Source organism: Syngnathus leptorhynchus, chromosome 2, assembly GCF_054491065.1.
Source record: "Syngnathus leptorhynchus isolate UIUO chromosome 2, UIUO_Slep, whole genome shotgun sequence".
Lineage (NCBI taxonomy): Eukaryota > Metazoa > Chordata > Actinopteri > Syngnathiformes > Syngnathidae > Syngnathus > Syngnathus leptorhynchus.
Window position 1 is genome coordinate 5,835,295 of NC_141196.1, and position 20,941 is coordinate 5,856,235.

The window sequence follows — 20,941 nt, forward strand, 5'->3', positions numbered from 1 at the left end:
CGACATACAATTGTTCTGACATGTTTACAAATTGATACATAGCTCAGAAATCGCCACCTGCTATTGTAAATGCAAAATGGCTCCTTCACCCTGGCACTTATAGATCCTTTTGGAGGACTGCAATAATCTCATGAGGTTCCCTCCATTGTCATTAACGCTAAAGACAACTTAAGTAAGACTTGTAGAAGAATTTAAAGCAGGAACTCTGAAGACGCCAAGTACCGATGTGCATTCCAATCAATTCAAGTGAACTGAATCTTTAGAATCAGTTCACTCAAAAGATTCGTTCAAACAAATCGTTCAACGAATCGCCCCCCCCACACACACACACACACCTCACATCCGTTTTTTTTTTTTTTTAAACTTCAATAAAACACACAACTAAGCAATACACCAGACAAAAAACAATCGAGTAAACACAGTAATGTTGGCAACGGCAACCCACACATTTTTCTCTATATTACAACATCCCGTGGGAACAACATATACATCAAACAACTGCAAAAAATAGATATATTATATATGATAATAATAATTGGGTCGGGTAATTCACACATTTTTTTTTATAATACATCACCTACACATTGATTCGTTGGCAAGAGTCTCTCACCCGGTCGTGAACGGGAAGTTGCGTCACTGACTCGTCTCGTTCGAGAACGGGAAATTACGTCACGGACTCGTAAAGTCCCTGGCTCGTGAGTGTTGCGTCTCCTGGCGTGAACTATGTAAGCCAGAATGTAGATTTACGATTTGCCAATGAAAGAAAGAACCACTCACTGAAACAGCACTTCTTTTATGCACGTTTTCTCCAAGCTAACGGCTAACTTTATTGCATGAAGGCATGCGCCGTTATGCAACAACGGGGAGATGCCCTTTGGGTTTCCAACGAGGGTTTCAACCTACTTTTAGGGTTTCAAAGATTAGGGTTTCTGGCTATGCTTTAGGGTTAAGGTTTCCGACTAGGGTTTCCAACCAGTCTTGGGATCGCTAATTAGGGTTTCAAACTAGGGTTAGGGTTTCCGATTAGGGTTTTAAAACCTGGTTAGGGTTTCGAACTAGGTTTTAAAACTAGGGTTAGGGTTTCCAACGAGGGTTTCAACCCACTTTTAGGGTTTCAAAGATTAGGGTTTGTGGCTATGCTTTAGGGTTAGGGTTTCCGACTAGGGTTTCCAACCAGTCTTGGGATCGCTAATTAGGGTTTCAAACTAGGGTTAGGGTTTCCGATTAGGGTTTTAAAACCTGGTTAGGGTTTCGAACTAGGTTTTAAAACTAGAGTTAGGGTTTCCAACGAGGGTTTCAACCTACTTTTAGGGTTTCAAAGATTAGGGTTTCTGGCTATGCTTTAGGGTTAGGGTTTCCGACTAGGGTTTCCAACCAGTCTTGGGATCGCTAATTAGGGTTTCAAACTAGGGTTAGGGTTTCTGATTAGGGTTTTAAAACCTGGTTAGGGTTTCGAACTAGGTTTTAAAACTAGGGTTAGGGTTTCCAACGAGGGTTTCAACCGACTTTTAGGGTTTCTAAGATTAGGGTTTCTGGCTATGCTTTAGGGTTAGGGTTTCCGACTAGGGTTTCCAACCAGTCTTGGGATCGCTAATTAGGGTTTCAAACTAGGGTTAGGGTTTCCGATTAGGGTTTTAAAACCTGGTTAGGGTTTCGAACTAGGTTTTAAAACTAGGGTTAGGGTTTCCAACGAGGGTTTCAACCGACTTTTAGGGTTTCAAAGATTAGGGTTTCTGGCTATGCTTTAGGGTTAGGGTTTCCGACTAGGGTTTCCAACCAGTCTTGGGATCGCTAATTAGGGTTTCAAACTAGGATTAGGGTTTCCGATTAGGGTTTTAAAACCTGGTTAGGGTTTCGAACTAGGTTTTAAAACTAGGGTTAGGGTTTCCAACGAGGGTTTCAACCTACTTTTAGGGTTTCAAAGATTAGGGTTTGTGGCTATGCTTTAGGGTTAGGGTTTCCGACTAGGGTTTCCAACCAGTCTTGGGATCGCTAATTAGGGTTTCAAACTAGGGTTAGGGTTTCCGATTAGGGTTTTAAAACCTGGTTAGGGTTTCGAACTAGGTTTTAAAACTAGGGTTAGGGTTTCCAACGAGGGTTTCAACCTACTTTTAGGGTTTCAAAGATTAGGGTTTCTGGCTATGCTTTAGGGTTAGGGTTTCCGACTAGGGTTTCCAACCAGTCTTGGGATCGCTAATTAGGGTTTCAAACTAGGGTTAGGGTTTCCGATTAGGGTTTTAAAACCTGGTTAGGGTTTCGAACTAGGTTTTAAAACTAGAGTTAGGGTTTCCAACGAGGGTTTCAACCTACTTTTAGGGTTTCAAAGATTAGGGTTTCTGGCTATGCTTTAGGGTTAGGGTTTCCGACTAGGGTTTCCAACCAGTCTTGGGATCGCTAATTAGGGTTTCAAACTAGGGTTAGGGTTTCCGATTAGGGTTTTAAAACCTGGTTAGGGTTTCGAACTAGGTTTTAAAACTAGGGTTAGGGTTTCCAACGAGGGTTTCAACCGACTTTTAGGGTTTCAAAGATTAGGGTTTCTGGCTATGCTTTAGGGTTAGGGTTTCCGACTAGGGTTTCCAACCAGTCTTGGGATCGCTAATTAGGGTTTCAAACTAGGGTTAGGGTTTCCGATTAGGGTTTTAAAACCTGGTTAGGGTTTCGAACTAGGTTTTAAAACTAGGGTTAGGGTTTCCAACGAGGGTTTCAACCGACTTTTAGGGTTTCAAAGATTAGGGTTTCTGGCTATGCTTTAGGGTTAGGGTTTCCGACTAGGGTTTCCAACCAGTCTTGGGATCGCTAATTAGGGTTTCAAACTAGGGTTAGGGTTTCCGATTAGGGTTTTAAAACCTGGTTAGGGTTTCGAACTAGGTTTTAAAACTAGAGTTAGGGTTTCCAACGAGGGTTTCAACCGACTTTTAGGGTTTCAAAGATTAGGGTTTCTGGCTATGCTTTAGGGTTAGGGTTTCCGACTAGGGTTTCCAACCAGTCTTGGGATCGCTAATTAGGGTTTCAAACTAGGGTTAGGGTTTCCGATTAGGGTTTTAAAACCTGGTTAGGGTTTCGAACTAGGTTTTAAAACTAGGGTTAGGGTTTCCAACGAGGGTTTCAACCTACTTTTAGGGTTTCAAAGATTAGGGTTTCTGGCTATGCTTTAGGGTTAGGGTTTCCGACTAGGGTTTCCAACCAGTCTTGGGATCGCTAATTAGGGTTTCAAACTAGGGTTAGGGTTTCCGATTAGGGTTTTAAAACCTGGTTAGGGTTTCGAACTAGGTTTTAAAACTAGAGTTAGGGTTTCCAACGAGGGTTTCAACCTACTTTTAGGGTTTCAAAGATTAGGGTTTCTGGCTATGCTTTAGGGTTAGGGTTTCCGACTAGGGTTTCCAACCAGTCTTGGGATCGCTAATTAGGGTTTCAAACTAGGGTTAGGGTTTCCGATTAGGGTTTTAAAACCTGGTTAGGGTTTCGAACTAGGTTTTAAAACTAGGGTTAGGGTTTCCAACGAGGGTTTCAACCTACTTTTAGGGTTTCTAAGATTAGGGTTTCTGGCTATGCTTTAGGGTTAGGGTTTCCGACTAGGGTTTCCAACCAGTCTTGGGATCGCTAATTAGGGTTTCAAACTAGGGTTAGGGTTTCCGATTAGGGTTTTAAAACCTGGTTAGGGTTTCGAACTAGGTTTTAAAACTAGGGTTAGGGTTTCCAACGAGGGTTTCAACCGACTTTTAGGGTTTCTAAGATTAGGGTTTCTGGCTATGCTTTAGGGTTAGGGTTTCCGACTAGGGTTTCCAACCAGTCTTGGGATCGCTAATTAGGGTTTCAAACTAGGGTTAGGGTTTCCGATTAGGGTTTTAAAACCTGGTTAGGGTTTCGAACTAGGTTTTAAAACTAGGGTTAGGGTTTCCAACGAGGGTTTCAACCGACTTTTAGGGTTTCTAAGATTAGGGTTTCTGGCTATGCTTTAGGGTTAGGGTTTCCGACTAGGGTTTCCAACCAGTCTTGGGATCGCTAATTAGGGTTTCAAACTAGGGTTAGGGTTTCCGATTAGGGTTTTAAAACCTGGTTAGGGTTTCGAACTAGGTTTTAAAACTAGAGTTAGGGTTTCCAACGAGGGTTTCAACCTACTTTTAGGGTTTCAAAGATTAGGGTTTCTGGCTATGCTTTAGGGTTAGGGTTTCCGACTAGGGTTTCCAACCAGTCTTGGGATCGCTAATTAGGGTTTCAAACTAGGGTTAGGGTTTCTGATTAGGGTTTTAAAACCTGGTTAGGGTTTCGAACTAGGTTTTAAAACTAGGGTTAGGGTTTCCAACGAGGGTTTCAACCGACTTTTAGGGTTTCTAAGATTAGGGTTTCTGGCTATGCTTTAGGGTTAGGGTTTCCGACTAGGGTTTCCAACCAGTCTTGGGATCGCTAATTAGGGTTTCAAACTAGGGTTAGGGTTTCCGATTAGGGTTTTAAAACCTGGTTAGGGTTTCGAACTAGGTTTTAAAACTAGGGTTAGGGTTTCCAACGAGGGTTTCAACCGACTTTTAGGGTTTCTAAGATTAGGGTTTCTGGCTATGCTTTAGGGTTAGGGTTTCCGACTAGGGTTTCCAACCAGTCTTGGGATCGCTAATTAGGGTTTCAAACTAGGGTTAGGGTTTCCGATTAGGGTTTTAAAACCTGGTTAGGGTTTCGAACTAGGTTTTAAAACTAGGGTTAGGGTTTCCAACGAGGGTTTCAACCGACTTTTAGGGTTTCAAAGATTAGGGTTTCTGGCTATGCTTTAGGGTTAGGGTTTCCGACTAGGGTTTCCAACCAGTCTTGGGATCGCTAATTAGGGTTTCAAACTAGGGTTAGGGTTTCCGATTAGGGTTTTAAAACCTGGTTAGGGTTTCGAACTAGGTTTTAAAACTAGGGTTAGGGTTTCCAACGAGGGTTTCAACCTACTTTTAGGGTTTCAAAGATTAGGGTTTCTGGCTATGCTTTAGGGTTAGGGTTTCCGACTAGGGTTTCCAACCAGTCTTGGGATCGCTAATTAGGGTTTCAAACTAGGGTTAGGGTTTCCGATTAGGGTTTTAAAACCTGGTTAGGGTTTCGAACTAGGTTTTAAAACTAGGGTTAGGGTTTCCAACGAGGGTTTCAACCTACTTTTAGGGTTTCAAAGATTAGGGTTTCTGGCTATGCTTTAGGGTTAGGGTTTCCGACTAGGGTTTCCAACCAGTCTTGGGATCGCTAATTAGGGTTTCAAACTAGGGTTAGGGTTTCCGATTAGGGTTTTAAAACCTGGTTAGGGTTTCGAACTAGGTTTTAAAACTAGGGTTAGGGTTTCCAACGAGGGTTTCAACCGACTTTTAGGGTTTCTAAGATTAGGGTTTCTGGCTATGCTTTAGGGTTAGGGTTTCCGACTAGGGTTTCCAACCAGTCTTGGGATCGCTAATTAGGGTTTCAAACTAGGGTTAGGGTTTCCGATTAGGGTTTTAAAACCTGGTTAGGGTTTCGAACTAGGTTTTAAAACTAGGGTTAGGGTTTCCAACGAGGGTTTCAACCGACTTTTAGGGTTTCTAAGATTAGGGTTTCTGGCTATGCTTTAGGGTTAGGGTTTCCGACTAGGGTTTCCAACCAGTCTTGGGATCGCTAATTAGGGTTTCAAACTAGGGTTAGGGTTTCCGATTAGGGTTTTAAAACCTGGTTAGGGTTTCGAACTAGGTTTTAAAACTAGGGTTAGGGTTTCCAACGAGGGTTTCAACCGACTTTTAGGGTTTCTAAGATTAGGGTTTCTGGCTATGCTTTAGGGTTAGGGTTTCCGACTAGGGTTTCCAACCAGTCTTGGGATCGCTAATTAGGGTTTCAAACTAGGGTTAGGGTTTCCGATTAGGGTTTTAAAACCTGGTTAGGGTTTCGAACTAGGTTTTAAAACTAGGGTTAGGGTTTCCAACGAGGGTTTCAAACTACTTTTAGGGTTTCTAAGATTAGGGTTTCTAACTAAGCCATTCAAAAGCAAGTGGGTGCATTCGCCAGTTTTGGTTGTGTAGTTTGTGGGAAATGCTAGAAAGTTGTGGCAACAGCCATCACGCTGCCTTCCAAATGATTATGCAAATCTAATTTTCTCTCATTTTCCTAAACAGTAAATGCAAATGCAATTATTTTCAAGTCGTCAAATAGAGTCAAATTTGAAAAGCCTCCTCATGAAGTAGTTCGGGGGGGAAAAATCCATACGATTCCATTTCAAATGACTTCCTAAAATCTAAAGAACTGCAAAGTGTTAACTGTTGTTATTTGTTGGAGTTGAATTTGCGTCAACTATGAAGGTAACTCAACATCAAATCAGTGTTGTGAAAATCTTAGATTTGTCCAATTTTCAGTTATCAAGTAATTCCAGTTGCATTGCGATACATATCACATGGAATCTTATTCGCAATAGCTTCAAAATATCAATTGTATAATCCTTTCTAATATGACCAAAGTGAATCAAGTGAGAGGAGCTTTGCAATTGGCTGTCTGAAGTTTTTAGGGTGTGTCCAAGGGGCACTTCCAGGCACCACCTGGGCACCTGGTTTCTCTCCCCCCAGCTGAATACTTTACGTCCATCTGTCTGTCGTCACTTTGGCGAGCCATAAAGTTGAGAACGTTCATCATCGGCTGACAGGAAGTTCTCAAAGGAGATCCGTGAAAGACAAACGAGCGGCAAACGAGTAACGACATCCACTGCCATGAAAAATACCATACGCCCGATCTATAGAAACGTCATCTGTCTTTTGGATTCAGTCGCCATCTGGCACGATATTTTCCATTTATTTTTAAATTTTGTTCTTTGCAAATGTTGGACATCAACACCACTTTCCTAACTCCCACTGATTTACAGTTGCAGCCGCTTTATGCATGTTTCATTTGATTGATTTAGTATAAACACACTAAGATATGGAATCCAACCATGTTACTACTGCTAATTTTATTCATGTTAATAAACATGACAGTTAAATTATCCATCAAGTTAGTCATACTGATAAAAAGTTTTATGATATTACTAAAGAGGAAGTCAACCCCAACATTCTCTTCACAATAATACGGATGGATGGATGGATGGATGGATGGATGGATGGATGGATGGATGGATGGATGGATGGATGGATGGATGGATGGGCGGATGGATGTCCATATCAAAAGACAGCCATTTTGTCACTTGCTGTTAAGTAAAAATGACATCACCGTTGCCAGGTTTCAGCCAATCACAGCTCATCAGTTCTGTGATTGGTTGTGACCTCGGACCTGGCAACTGTGATGTCTCCTGGACCAGTCTCAAGGCATCACCACTGCTAAATTGACCACAAAAACAAAAAGTTCAAAATATGACCATTTATATAAGCCCACACTGCAAAAAAAAAAAATAAAAATACCTGACAGCATCTCAACATGGCACCACCTAAAAACGGCATGCCAATGCTAATTTGGTACCCCGAGGTAACCATAGGACACATCGCTAATTTGGTCCGAGTAAACAAACGTGAGCGTTTAGGCGTTTAGGCTCTAATTGTTCTCACTGGGGAACACTTTAGGACCCGCACATGTCTCCTGGGGGGCCATGAGGGGTGTGGGGGACGTGCTTACAGGAAGAGCCTGGGGCGACGGACACACACACACACCTGCAGACAAAGGGGGTGTCACATGAACACACACACCCATCTGTCAAGGGGATGCTGGCGGGATGCAGTTCGGCAAGTTGGATCAGAACATCAAAAAAGGTTTTGATGGACAGGTGTGACGAGTGACGGACCACACCTCTCTGAATCTTCCGTGTGATGACATCATCATGAACACACCTGCTCAGGTACCAACTCGACTCAGCGTGTCACTTTCATTTTCATTGAGGGTCTTACTAATTCTATTTCTTGTTGCCACTTCCTGCAGATTGTCATGAAGTGTTGTGGGGGAGTGCATCAGGTAAGAACCACACACTAAAACTTGGTTAGGCTGTAGAAAGTGAAGCTGGCATAGCGACACATAGTGGTCACATGGTGGTCATCATGCCAAAGTTTAATTGCTCCTTAATTAGTTTCCTTGTCGCCTGATTCAGTCACACACACTCGTTTGAGTGTGCGTCGCCTCCTTCCAAGCTGTTTCTTTGCAAACACAAAAAAAACTCAAATCGTCACTTCTTTTCAACCTTCTGTTCTCCTCCTCTCATTTCCTGTCTTCCTTGCACCCCCCCTCTTTCTTCATCCCCCTCAGCAACCCTTTTATACCACCATCCGCACCCCACAGCAAGTGTGAGTGCTTTAATTGTGCTGAGCTGGAATCAATTAAGTGTGGCATGAGCAGGGGGTGTTTACACTACTTACTCACACACACACACACAATTGCGAAAATGCTCATTAGCATTAGCACTAACGTTTACGCCTGACTTGTGGGTAATACCCACATTTAGCCACATGCTTGCTCACTGGCTTTAATGATCATAAGAGATTATTACACACTGACTAAGTGTCCGAATGACTCACGCACTGCTTATGCATCATGTTACTTCATCTCAAGGCCATCTCGCAAACTAACAACACATTAGTTGTCATCCAAAAGATCATTTATTAGCATGTCTTGTAGCTCTCCAGTCAGGGCTTGCTTGGCTTTAAATTCCTGCCAGATGCAGGTAAAATTTCATCAGAGGAGGGTGACACCATCACTGGAATTCGCCACTCACAACCACAAGTTGAAATTTCGGAGCTATTCTGTCTTTTCCCCTCCAGGGATGTAAATAAAATGAACCACAGTTTACCAGTTGCTTTTTGTAGATGTGAAAAGCACGATTGAAGAGGATTTTATCTTCAAGATTGGAATAAAATATTTTTTCTTTCTAGAGTAAAAATGCAAATTGACATATACTCAAACGCGGCAGTATTTGCTAATATTTGACACAGTATATCATTGCTGTCGGGTGGAATCCCCCCCCCCCCCTCTCTTAAAAATGTAATTTCGCAACTGTGCTTCCAGATAGCCGGAAAACCTATCGACGAATGAGGCCTATTGTTTGAGTTAGCTTTGTTTCTTCTTGTGCCAGAGTTCAAAGTGTCAGCAGGGGGCGACATCGGAGCCCAAAAAGGAGGCCTTGTTAGGTCAGGCCTTAATGGCGTTTAATGATGCTGTGAGAGGGAGGAGATGCCTCATGCCGCTGGGAACCGGATTATCTCGCTTTTGTCGCTTTGGACCAGCTCAGAGGCACCCCACAATAACCCCTGCCCCTCAGGACCGAAGCGCCTCTTAGGCCCCCCGGGTCTATAACACCCCCAACTGAAGAACGAACAAGTCTTTTAACCCTCCATCACCGGGACAACGTCCTGCCCTGTGATATCAGCTGCCGTCAGAAATCAGTGAGGCGATGTCATCAGATCACATGCATCCCACATGACGGACCTGATTGGAAATGTTGGACACGATGGACGCGGTCGGTGATTAACACGGACGTCTTGGCGCGGGCAACCATGTTGATCGCGGGCGGTCTTTTTGGTCACGTGACGCGTTGAACACTTGTGTGGGTGTTAAACACGGCGTCAAAGAGATGAGCAGTCGCCATCTTGTCCCCTGTGCCAAAAAAGATTGAAAGGCCAGCAGATGGCCGGCTCTCGATTGCTCGCGCCGCCGCCTCGGCGACCAGTCAGTGAGCAGCCGCAGGCGCATATGTTTTTCCCCGCGACGACCCGTTCGTTACAGGGCCACTTGTTTGGACAATTCGGGCGGCATGCAGGAAACTTCTGCGCTGATGTCGTTCGGACTTTTTATGTCTTCATTCACGCCAGTAGTTGCGCATCTTTGTTTTTGCATTCCTCAACCCCGCCTCCTTCAGAAGCAGCAGCAAGAGCAGACTCATTTGCTCATTGAAAAACACCTGAATAGCCTCAGGCCGGGGTGACGCCACACGCGTGCATGTCAATTGATTTTACAGGAAGTTACTCACTTAAACACACTTCATATATGTGTGTGTCATGTTTGCATGTGTTGTGTGCATGTGCAGTGTGTTCTAATTTATATTGTCAGTGTGCTTTGTGTCTCAATGTGTATGTGTGCATGTTAAAATGTGTTTTTTGTTGTTATTGTTGAGTGTTTTGTGTGTTGTTGTTGTTGTGTGTGCCCGTGCCTGTGTGTATGTTGCATGATTGTATTGGGAACTGGAAAGTGCCCCCTTCCCGCTCCCCCTCAGTTGCGCCCAGTCTTCTTGTTTGCCGTTAACACTTCAGATGTTCTCAGGATGCTGAGGGGGGGGGTGTTCATAAGAGGGCTTATGGGGGTGATAATGAAGCTAACACCTTGTCACACACACGTCCACACAACGAAAGTGTAGAAGCATTTTGACTGATACTTACTTGCTTCTTCAACTTTTTGTGACCTGGAAGTCCTTGCAAAGTTTTTTGTTTTGTTTTTTCGGGAAAAGACAAATAAGAAAGGATAAACAAGAAGGCAAATATAATGAGCATCAATTATTTGGGGGGGGGGGGGTTCTGGGAAAAGACAAATAAGAAAGGATAAATAAGAAGGCAAATATAATGGGCATCAATTATGTATAGATTTTTAAGCGCCCTTTGTGATTCAGTGTTTTTGTGATGTAAGTTTTAATTGTCCTTTTCATATATTTTGGTAAATTAACATTACTCACTTACAAAAATGTAATGATGACAAAAGTAACACGAAACAAGATGATCAACGACACAATAACAACACATTCTTAATGGAACATTTCATTTCACAAAGATTAATAAACAACACAGAGAGTGTGTGTTTGTAAATACATGTGTATTGTAATAAAAATGCACACACATGCACACATACAGTGACAAATATACAAAGACACACACGTACAATGTCTTGTAGCTGTGCACGCAATTTGTGTGTATGTGGGGAGAGTTGGTTTTGCGTTGGCATGGTTGCATTGGCCATCTGCGTCTGGCGCTGACATTGGCGCGAACCACAGTGGCTAATGGCGCCTCATTAGACGCTGGCCATGATGGCTCCATCGGAGTGTCACTTCTTCACAGCTAAATGGCTGAAAATGTAAAATGGCTAAACAACTACATGGTTAAAGGGCCAAGGAGCTAAATAGATATGTCGCTCAAGGTAAAGGTCTTAATTGTTAAATAGCTAAGCAGATAAATGGCCATCATGCTGAATGGCTAAAGAGTTAAACCGCTAAATGGTTAATGGATATGACGATGGAATACGCCAGCATGCTGCAGCAGTCAGAAGGCTAACAGCCATACACCTATGTGGCGGCCATGTTGGTAGGGGCATTAACATTGTAATTAAGTTGGAATTAAACCTTTCTCAACATATTTTTGTGAGAATCACTTTTTTGTAAAAGCCATGATTTCTGCTAACAACAGGAATGATTGTCTGTTATCGCTCACTCCACACATGAAATGCTGTGATGACTTTTCATATCCATGAATTAAACGGCTAAATAGCTACAGAGCTAAATGATAAAACAGCTATAATGCTAACTATATGGCTAAACAGCTGAACGGTTAAACTGTCAAAAAGCCAAATAATTTATAGGCTAAAAGGGTAAATGACTAAATGCCCAAAGGGCTAAATTGTTGGACAGCTGATAAGGCAAATGGTTAAAAGGCCAAATGGAAAAACAGCTAAAGGAATAAACCAGAACCAGATTTTTCCTTCACAAGAAGCAGAACCTTCTTTTAAAGAGAATGACAATTTTCCTTACACAGATGAGGCATGAGCAGTTTGCGCATTCATCCGTATGTATGTCTGTCCTTTCATTTGTCTGTCTGTCTGTCCATGGCTGCCATACTGATACAGCAGCTGGAGATTCAAAGGTCAAGCTTGTTCTGTGTGGAGCCGCTTGTCGACAATGACGGGCAGGAGACAGTCCAGCGGGAGGCAATCCAGGTGGCCATCTGCAGCTCGGCGCCATTTGTGTGGGTGAAGAAATGAAGCTTCTTTTTACAGAGCTGACTACAAACGCATCTCATACACACAAACACAGCTAAATTGCTAAATGGACAAGCAGTTAAAACAGCTATGTAAATGATTAAACAGCCAAAGGGCTAAATAGCTTAACGGTTAAATTGTTAAATTCCCAAAGTGCGAGACAACTAAATGGCGAAACTGCTAAATGGTTAAAAAGCTAAAGGGCTAAATAGCAAAGGGCTAAAAGGCTAACCAGCTAAAATGCCAAACAGATAAATCGCATATTAGCATACTGGACAAACAACTGAACAGTTAAATGAACATCTGGTCCAAGGCTAAATAGCACGATGGCTAAATTGCTTCATGGCCAAAGGGCTAATGGGTTAAAAAAGTAAATGGTTAAAGAGTCAAAGTGCTAAATGACAACAAGGTTAAACACCTAAACTACTAAATTTCCAAGAGCTAAAAAGCTAACTGGCTAAAAGGTTAAACAGATAAATGGCTAAATAACCAAACATAATGAAGAAAGGGCCCAAGGCTTAATAGCCAGATATCTAAACAGACAAATTTAGAAATGTATTCAACATGGTGACTTTTTTCATTTATTTTTTATTGTACATAATCACCTCTTGTCAAGTTTTGATTGGGGTTTGGCATTTGAGATTTATGTGTTCAATCGAAATAAAAATACTCATCTGATGCGGAAGACACAACAACCACGCGTTCCAGCCTCAAATTAATGTTAGGCTTTTGTGTTGTTGTTGTTGTTGTTATGTTGCTTCAGATTTCCAAAGAGTCTGCTAATAATAGTTGTGCGATCGGTTACGTGTTGTTGCCAGCGGAGTTGTAAAGTTGTAATGTGAAGCATATGCAGTCCAATCTGTTGCGTTATTTATTGCAAATTCGCGTGACCGTTTCACGCGTCATCTTTGAGCGCTGCATGACTCTAATTAACGCATCATTAAAAGCATAATTCGTATCATTATCCTTTCGCACTCCGCCAGCCAGCAGCCAAGCGACGAGGCGGCAAAGAAAAAGAAAAAGTGTCTGTGAAGAAGCCAATTTGGAAACCACAGCAGAAAGAACCAAAAGCAACGGCAATTACACCAACTATCATCGTTACTGGATCATTAGACTTTATCAATCTATGGCAGATCATTACAAAATCATATGAGAAAACAACATATATTCTGATGTGTGTATCACACAATTTAAAGGTTCGGTTTTACAAGAAGTGTTTGGCAGTAGGTCACCACCATTTGCCAACATCAATACTTTTAAGCAACAAAGCTGTGGAACCAGTATTTGCGTGATTAGCATTGTGTGTCATTTTTCCCATACAAATTGAATAAATGGTGTTGTTCAAACGACATACATTGGATTTGTATATTAAGATTATAATCGGTTCTAACTAGCAATGGTAGGCTAGCTCAAATTGGGGTTTCAAATTGACGTTAGGGTTGCAAATTAGGGTTTAGGAATAGGGGCCAGGGTTATTGATTAAGTGTCGTAGTACGGTTTCAAACTAATGCCATCTTTTCATCTTCAGGTTATAGGTTTTCTATTTAAAGTTACAGCAATGGAGCCAGCCTGCGCGTTTGAGTAATGTGAGTTGTCATCACAGCGGGGGCCCTTTTTGAATGAGAGGCGGCCATCTTTTGCGCAGAAGCGTGGCGCTGAGGCAAATTGCTCGGCTCTTTTGCATACAGGGGCGGGGCTAAAGAGGCCAAGCACAAACATTTCGTTTGGTTTTTCATTGGTGTTGAAAGTTGAGTCATGTCCTCAGGTGCGTTGTTTACTCATTAACGGGGTCATTCAAATTAGATTAGCATTGTTCTTCAATATTCAAGACACCGACATGAAAAACATTAACAATATCAGTGACGACATGACATGAACAGTAACTACTGACAACCCTCCAAAACATCAGCGACACGATTAATGATATCAACAACACAAAAATCAGTGATGACAACTTAGAAAACGTTGACATTAACAATGTTGACAACCACAACATCACTATATTAATGACATTAGCATGAATGACATAAACGCTCTGTATAGTGATATTCCATTGGTAATGATATCAACCACAAACAAGATAAACAACAATAATAAGGACAAAAATTGAACAACATAAATGACACCGACATCGATGAAACTAACATTGATAAACCACATCTGCAACTTTAACAAGATTAAACACCCTGAACATCAAAAACACTGACAACATAAAAGACATTAACGTCTATAACCTTCCTGAATCAATGGCGTTAACATTGGCTGTTCTACGACTATTTGTCTGTTCGCGTAAAGTTCAGAGCAGAACCTGCAACACACTCACGCACAAGCCCTAACAAGTGAAAACCACCTCCACCTCATTTGAATACAAATAGTGTGGGTAAAGTGTTAATTAGCCTAACGAGCTTCAAATGTTCTCACACCCCATTGTCTTACACACACACACACACACACACACACACACACACACACACACACACACACGCATATATATATATATATATATATATATATATATATGCACTCATATAAATCCCCGTGTAATATATACACATACGTATACAGAATGATGCTACATTAGCTCTCATTTCTTCCGTGTAACTGGAGTGTAATTAGCATGTAATTATATTGTCACTATGAGGTGTTAAATCATTTACACCTTTGAATCTTCTTTGGCACCAAACCTTTCCAAGGCCAAGTCAACGTTTTTTGGGCAGTCGTCTGTGTTTGGTCGCCGTGACGACATGATGTACTCTGATTGTGTTTGTACCTTTGTACATTTAATTTTTTTAATTGCAGGTAGTATTTGAGTGGCTGGTCTATACCTAAATATATTCAAATACTTAAAGTACATGTAGGCTATGTAGTTCGAGTACTTAAGTTACTTGGATCCATTGAGGTGCAATTTATATCTCCTTTACTTAGGAGCTGGAGCTGTCAATCTATCACACAAGAAAAATTTGAGTCATTAAGATGTCAAACAGAAAAAGAAAAAAGAGGAGGTGACTTGTTTGTTTGGACAAAAGTTTGATTAACTGTTTTCTGCCATCTGCAAGTTTTCTTGTTTGTTTCCATGGCAACACAATCAACACGTCACATTTGATTCTTTTTTTTTTTTTTATTCTTGGGGGGAAAAGCAACAACGTTAAGAAAACCTCATTCAATGAGTTTTATTTTTGAAACATGAACACAGGAAGTACAACCTATTCCTGTTTTTGACTCTTTTTAGAAGACCACTTCAAATACTTCTCATTCATAAAAGCACTGCGATGACGTCGTCACATGACCTCCAACAACGAGACTGCAAGAGGACAATGACGAAGAGCGATATGGAACATCCCTCATTTAATTTCCGGCTACATTTGCTCTCGTTTGGGTCAGCTGACATTTGGAAAAACACCCAAAAACTGGTCACAAATTACAGACCGGTCGCCATCAATGGCAAGCCCCACTGGAAGTCATTGTCATGGAAATAATTTTTGACAGCTTACACCAAACTAGTTTGTATGTATATTGGGATATTCAGGTCTTCGTCATCTTTATTGTCAGGCCTCTTTTCGTTTCAAGCTATCGATTAAATGGAAGTTTGATGCAACTCCTGCAGCGAGTGAGTGTGTGCGCGTGTGTGTGTGTGTGCGTGCGTTGGTCTTGGTCCCAGACGTCCTCCAGACTGGCATCCGTCTGTTCACAACAGACGCCGTTTGCTTTTCTCACGTTATTAATACAGTTCTTTCTGTTTCTTAAAGGAGATACATTATGTAAAAATGACTTATTAATATTTTGCATCAAAATAGTTTGTGGCCTTTCTGGAGTGTCAGGAATGGAAACCAACAAATCAACTTGGGAGTTGTGTGACTTCATTAAAACGTGGCTTTAAGTAAGCCCTCCTCAATTTGATCAAAATTGTGACGTCACAGAGTCGCTCATTTACATAACCATGCCCGCACACTATGTCCCTCAGCTGAAATGGATCACGTCACAAGTAAGACTGCAAATTTGTACATGTACTTGCTGTGATTGTTGACTTCTTGTGTGGTGCTAACATGCTAACATTAGCTCGTGTTGGAGAGTGTTTTTGTATTTGTTGGCACACTTGACAATCAACAATGTTCTTTCTCCTTCATCTCAGTCCAAACAATGAACGGAGTCCGAGTGACCTTTCCGGCCAGCGTCCGCTCAGTGGTCGCCGATGCCGTCGATGCGTTTGGCGAGGTTCTGTTGCGTGGCAGCTTGCCATCTGTTAACGTGTTGGCTGGCTTTGGAGCGCTTGTGTTCCGCCTCAGGGGATTCTTCCTCCAACTTCTGACGCTTGTGTTTGGTTCTGCGATTCTGGAACCACACTTTGACCTACACACGCACACATGTGTCAGGACAAGCTAACATGACTACAAGCTAACATACATAGTCGAGGGTAACTTAGGTGTCCACTTTTTAAAAACATTCCCTTCCATTGGATGCTGTCGTGTATCAATCATGATATGCTGCCACCACATGAATGATGTAACAGGAAGGTCTTGTCTTCTAACTTTGAACCAAGAACTTACTGTCACGCTACAACCAAACACACCTGGCTGGAACAAAAGGCACACTAGAACTAACGTTACCCTCTCAAAAATACACCCTGCCACTTTCCATCTTAAAGCCTATCCTTGACATCTTAGAACCAGGATTGGTTCGTGTGTATTCACACCTGCACAAAAGGTCCACAGCGTTCCAATCGAACCCTGGTACGTTTAAAGCGGACCAAACACTCAGGTCTGAATACACCCTAAATCTCGTGTGTTGGACTAGGGCTCTTGAGGACTGGACTTGGGCACCTCTGACCCAAATGCTGTCTTGCTTACCTGTGTCTCAGTGAGGCAGAGAGCTGAAGCCAGCTGTTTTCGCTCCGCACCGACGACGTAGTGGTTTTTATCAAACGCTCGCTCCAAACGCAGAAGCTGCGAGGGAGAAAAAGCCGTGCGGATCCGTTTGGGTTTCCGGGAGAAAGCGTCGTGCAGCAAAAGGTTCTCTGCACCGCCGTCATCACCTTAATGTAAGACACAGAACGTCACAAACAGGAAGAAGGCCTCTGACATAAAGTGAAGGAAGCACTTAGCCATGCTAATGTGATCAAACACATTCATCAGAAGACAACTCATCAACTAGACCCAATTTTGCTCGTTCACTTATAAGGTTCAATCTAACGACTAAATACAATAAACCTAAGATCAGTCTTACTCTGGAAAAGCAAACTTGCACCCAAAGACCTAACTTACACCCTCCACCCAGCCTTTTATCACGGAACCAACATTACAAACTCATACCAGCCTTGAATCAACATCTTAGAACCGAGCCTAACCTTACAGTAAGTGAAGTTTATGGCATTGTTTTGCACATTAGCGATGCTAATCCAATCAAAGCTATTGTCTCTTCTTTCGGTTTTATGGTTGGAGTCTGTAAAGTGCAAAAAGGATTTGAGATAAAGTTACAAAAGTAGAACAGTAGATCTGATTTGTTTGGAGCGTGTCTGCGGCGGTTAAACCATCGGCCAATGACGTGCATACGACGTGGTCCTTCATTGAAACGTTTGAGATCGTTTACATAAAAACAAAAGTGTAAATGGTCAGGCTGAAAAGATTGTACGCCGTCGTCACGGCACACGCAAAAAAGTCGGTTGACTCGGCGGCCGCCAGTAAAAAGATGACAACAATGACGGCGAATGCCGAGTGGCGGCGTCGGTGGCCATGTCGCATTGACATGCAAAGCACACGCTGAGGATGAACGGCAAACCCGTGACCCGCTATGCAGAGAGTTTCATTCGTGGACCAAGATAGTTCCGAACAATGACCTTTGACCGGGAATCGGACCCGAGTGAATGACTCCGAACCCAGTTGCTGCCACGAGGTCAGCAATAGAGAAGGTTCGAATCATCAAATAAATCTCGTATCAATGCCATCAAATTCAGAATCTGAATTCCAAACACTAAATATCAAATAAAAAAAAGCATTCAGCGTAAACCTTTTAAAAAAAAAAAGTCAAGATTTGGTTGCAAATTCAACATCCAACTACAAAAATACCGCTTCTGCGTCATTTGGAGAATCAAAACAATCCACCTCAGCCAACTGAGCACGCTTAACATGATCGCTTGGCACGTAGCATCAGCTGCTTGTGACCTTTAACTATCGAATGATGGATTTTTGAAAATCGACATTGAATATTTTGTTGGTGATCATGTTCAGTATGAGTAATTCCTAATCTTAAGGCACACATATTCTTTCATACAAAGGTCTGAAAAATAGACAGGAAATGACGATGACGAAGGTAGCGGTGGGTGGGGGGGGGCGTGTTTGTGGGGAGGGGGAGAGCAGATGGCATCAATGATGATGCTTAGATGGCCTCCCCCTGGCACAGGAAACAAGTCGGGACTTGTTAGTCCGCTCGTTAAAAACACACCTGACGATGCTCATTAGCATATTTGCACCACACGCTCATTTGCATATGAACCGCCAACGCCCAAGTGGCACATGCTGGTTTTATATGCGACATGCTAACCATGCTAACCAGATGGGTGACAGATTAAACTACTTCCTATTTCTTGTTGGAATGACACGAAGCTGGACACACACACAACACACACACACGCACACAGGATTTGGTCAATAAAAGATGTGTGTACATTTGTGGTAAAAAAAAATGATACATCAAACATACTCCAATACAGGACACAAATTTGATGCAAATGTGAAATATTGATAAGAGTTGTACGAAATGGAAACATGATTTCTAATCACACACGTGCACACTATGACACACAAAATACACTAAAACCCAGACACGTGATCAGTCACACACACACACACACACACACACACACACACACACACACACACACACACACACACACACACACACACACACACACACACACACACACACACACACACACACACACACACACACACACACACACACACACACACACACACACACACACACACACACACACACACACACACACACACGAAATTGATCACACAGAAACACATAATCACAAAAAATACATGCACACATTCAACACACACACACACAAAACCCACCTACAAGTACACGCCCACGCGAAAAACACCCAAAAACTCACACACACCCATATACACAAACAAAAGAGGTGTTTTTTCTTATGAGTGTGTTGCAGCCAGGCTCTCCTGCAGACCTTGAGGCCCCTCACCGTCTTAAATATAGGCTTTACAATGTCATCACTTTGCTATCATGTTTAGAATATTAATATTACTATCAACAAAGATGACAAGGATTTTTTATATATATATATATATACACACAAAATCTTTGTCATCATTGTTGAAAAATCAAAGGTAGATTTATTTGAACATATTTTCAAAGAAATCTACCTTTGATTTTTGACATACTCAGAAACCACTTTCATATTTCATTCAATTGGAAGGATTCATTATTTCAACTTTCGTCTCTCAATTCTTAAGACTTTCAAATGCAGTCTTCAATCTTTCACTTTGAGTTGATTTTAGTAATTGGAAATAATTATTTTTTTCCATAAGTACAAGAATCAGTTTTTCAAATTAGTTTTTACATATTGACCAAGACAAAATACTACACGCACAAGTAAAACTAAAAATGTAAAAATCCGATTTTGAATAATGCACACATTAACTGTTTGCTTTTTTTTTTTTTTACCAGGAACAATTGAATGCATTCCATTGCAAGCTGTTAGAAAACAATTGTAGTCGATTTTGTTTTATCGTCTGATAATTTTCACGAGAGGAGTTAGCTTCGATCTTTTTTTTTAATTTAATTGCAGACTTTGTCTTTTAGAAATGTATTCGTGCTTGTTTAAACAATAATATGGAAAAAAAAAAGATTGGGTTTGACAACAAATTATTCATCGTTCGTATCTCATTGACGAATTAACGCTTTTGAAATCAGCAATTGAGAATAGTTTGGAAATTAAAACACAATAAAAACAAAAGTTCTCACGCGTCACAACTTTTCCAAAAGTCAAACCATGTCGTTTTGTCAATTGTGTGACGCAATTTGTGTCTTGAAACTCTTGCCTTACCTGCGAGCCTGTGCACGTATCTGTGGTGGTTGTGGAGGATCCAGGAGGCGGGGGGCCCCGCGGCGGCGCCAGAGGGGTACAACAGGCTCACGCCGAGTCCGGGATGTCGGCCGAACACATGGAGTCCCAAATTGGGTCCGGCAGACGAGTACGAGCTTCGGACACCACCACCGGGCCCTCCGCCCGGGAGCTGGTGCAGGGCCTCCGGAAAGCGGAGCGCGGTGGGCCGAATAGGCTCCTCGAAGGCGGCCCGTACCAATTGGACGCATTCGGGCCGCTGCTGCTGCTTCCCGACAAGAGCCTCGATGGAGAAACACTTCTTGACGCCTCCGAGCTGCAACATGGCGGACAGACCCTGCAGACCCTGAGAGCCGAACCTCACAGCGGAACCATCCGGCTCCTCTGCACACCTGTTTTGCGTGCGTATTCTCCGTCTTGGTCCTGGCGTGCGTCAAGGCGCTAAAGTGACGAGCGAGTAGCGGGAATTAACTCCAAGCGCAAAGTGGATCCCCCACACCCCCGTAAAGAAACTTCTCACCTCCGCGGAGCCAGTTTGTGCGTGTGAGACGCGTGACACACCTGCCAGATTAGACCTGCCTGGCGGAGTTGTGCCGCGTGCACGCATGCGCACACGACGACGACCACCACCACAGGTTTGAGCAACGAACGCAAATTAAGCACCCCAAATGCCCCAAATTAATCGAAACTACAAATATAAAAATCTCAATAATCAAACGCATCCATTCGAAAACAAACTATATATGAACAAATAATCTTAATTTTAAATAAGAATTCAACATTAAACCACTTTTTTCCATCCCACTGCAAGATTTATATTCAGATTTCAGGTACACTACAAGGATGAAAGTACTACCTGCACACGCGCGCAGTCCCCATTTGATATGAAGAAAATCATGGTCGTATTGAATTAAAGTTGTTTCTTTAGCCTATATGACATGATGG

At 42.3% G+C, this 20,941-nt stretch overlaps 1 protein-coding gene across 1 annotated transcript; it reads right to left on the bottom strand.

Annotated features, from left to right (window-relative positions):
• Window positions 1–15,058: 15,058 nt before the first annotated feature.
• On the bottom strand, window positions 15,059–20,670 carry emx3 (empty spiracles homeobox 3). Its single transcript, XM_085906401.1, has 4 exons — window positions 20,517–20,670; window positions 19,979–20,437; window positions 16,752–16,936; window positions 15,059–16,254 (listed from the first exon to the last, which is right to left on the bottom strand). The coding sequence occupies exons 2-4, from the start codon at window positions 20,319–20,321 to the stop codon at window positions 16,084–16,086; spliced, it is 699 nt and encodes a 232-aa protein (XP_085762527.1). The 5' UTR covers window positions 20,322–20,437; window positions 20,517–20,670; the 3' UTR covers window positions 15,059–16,083.
• Between the last annotated feature and the right edge of the window lie 271 nt (window positions 20,671–20,941).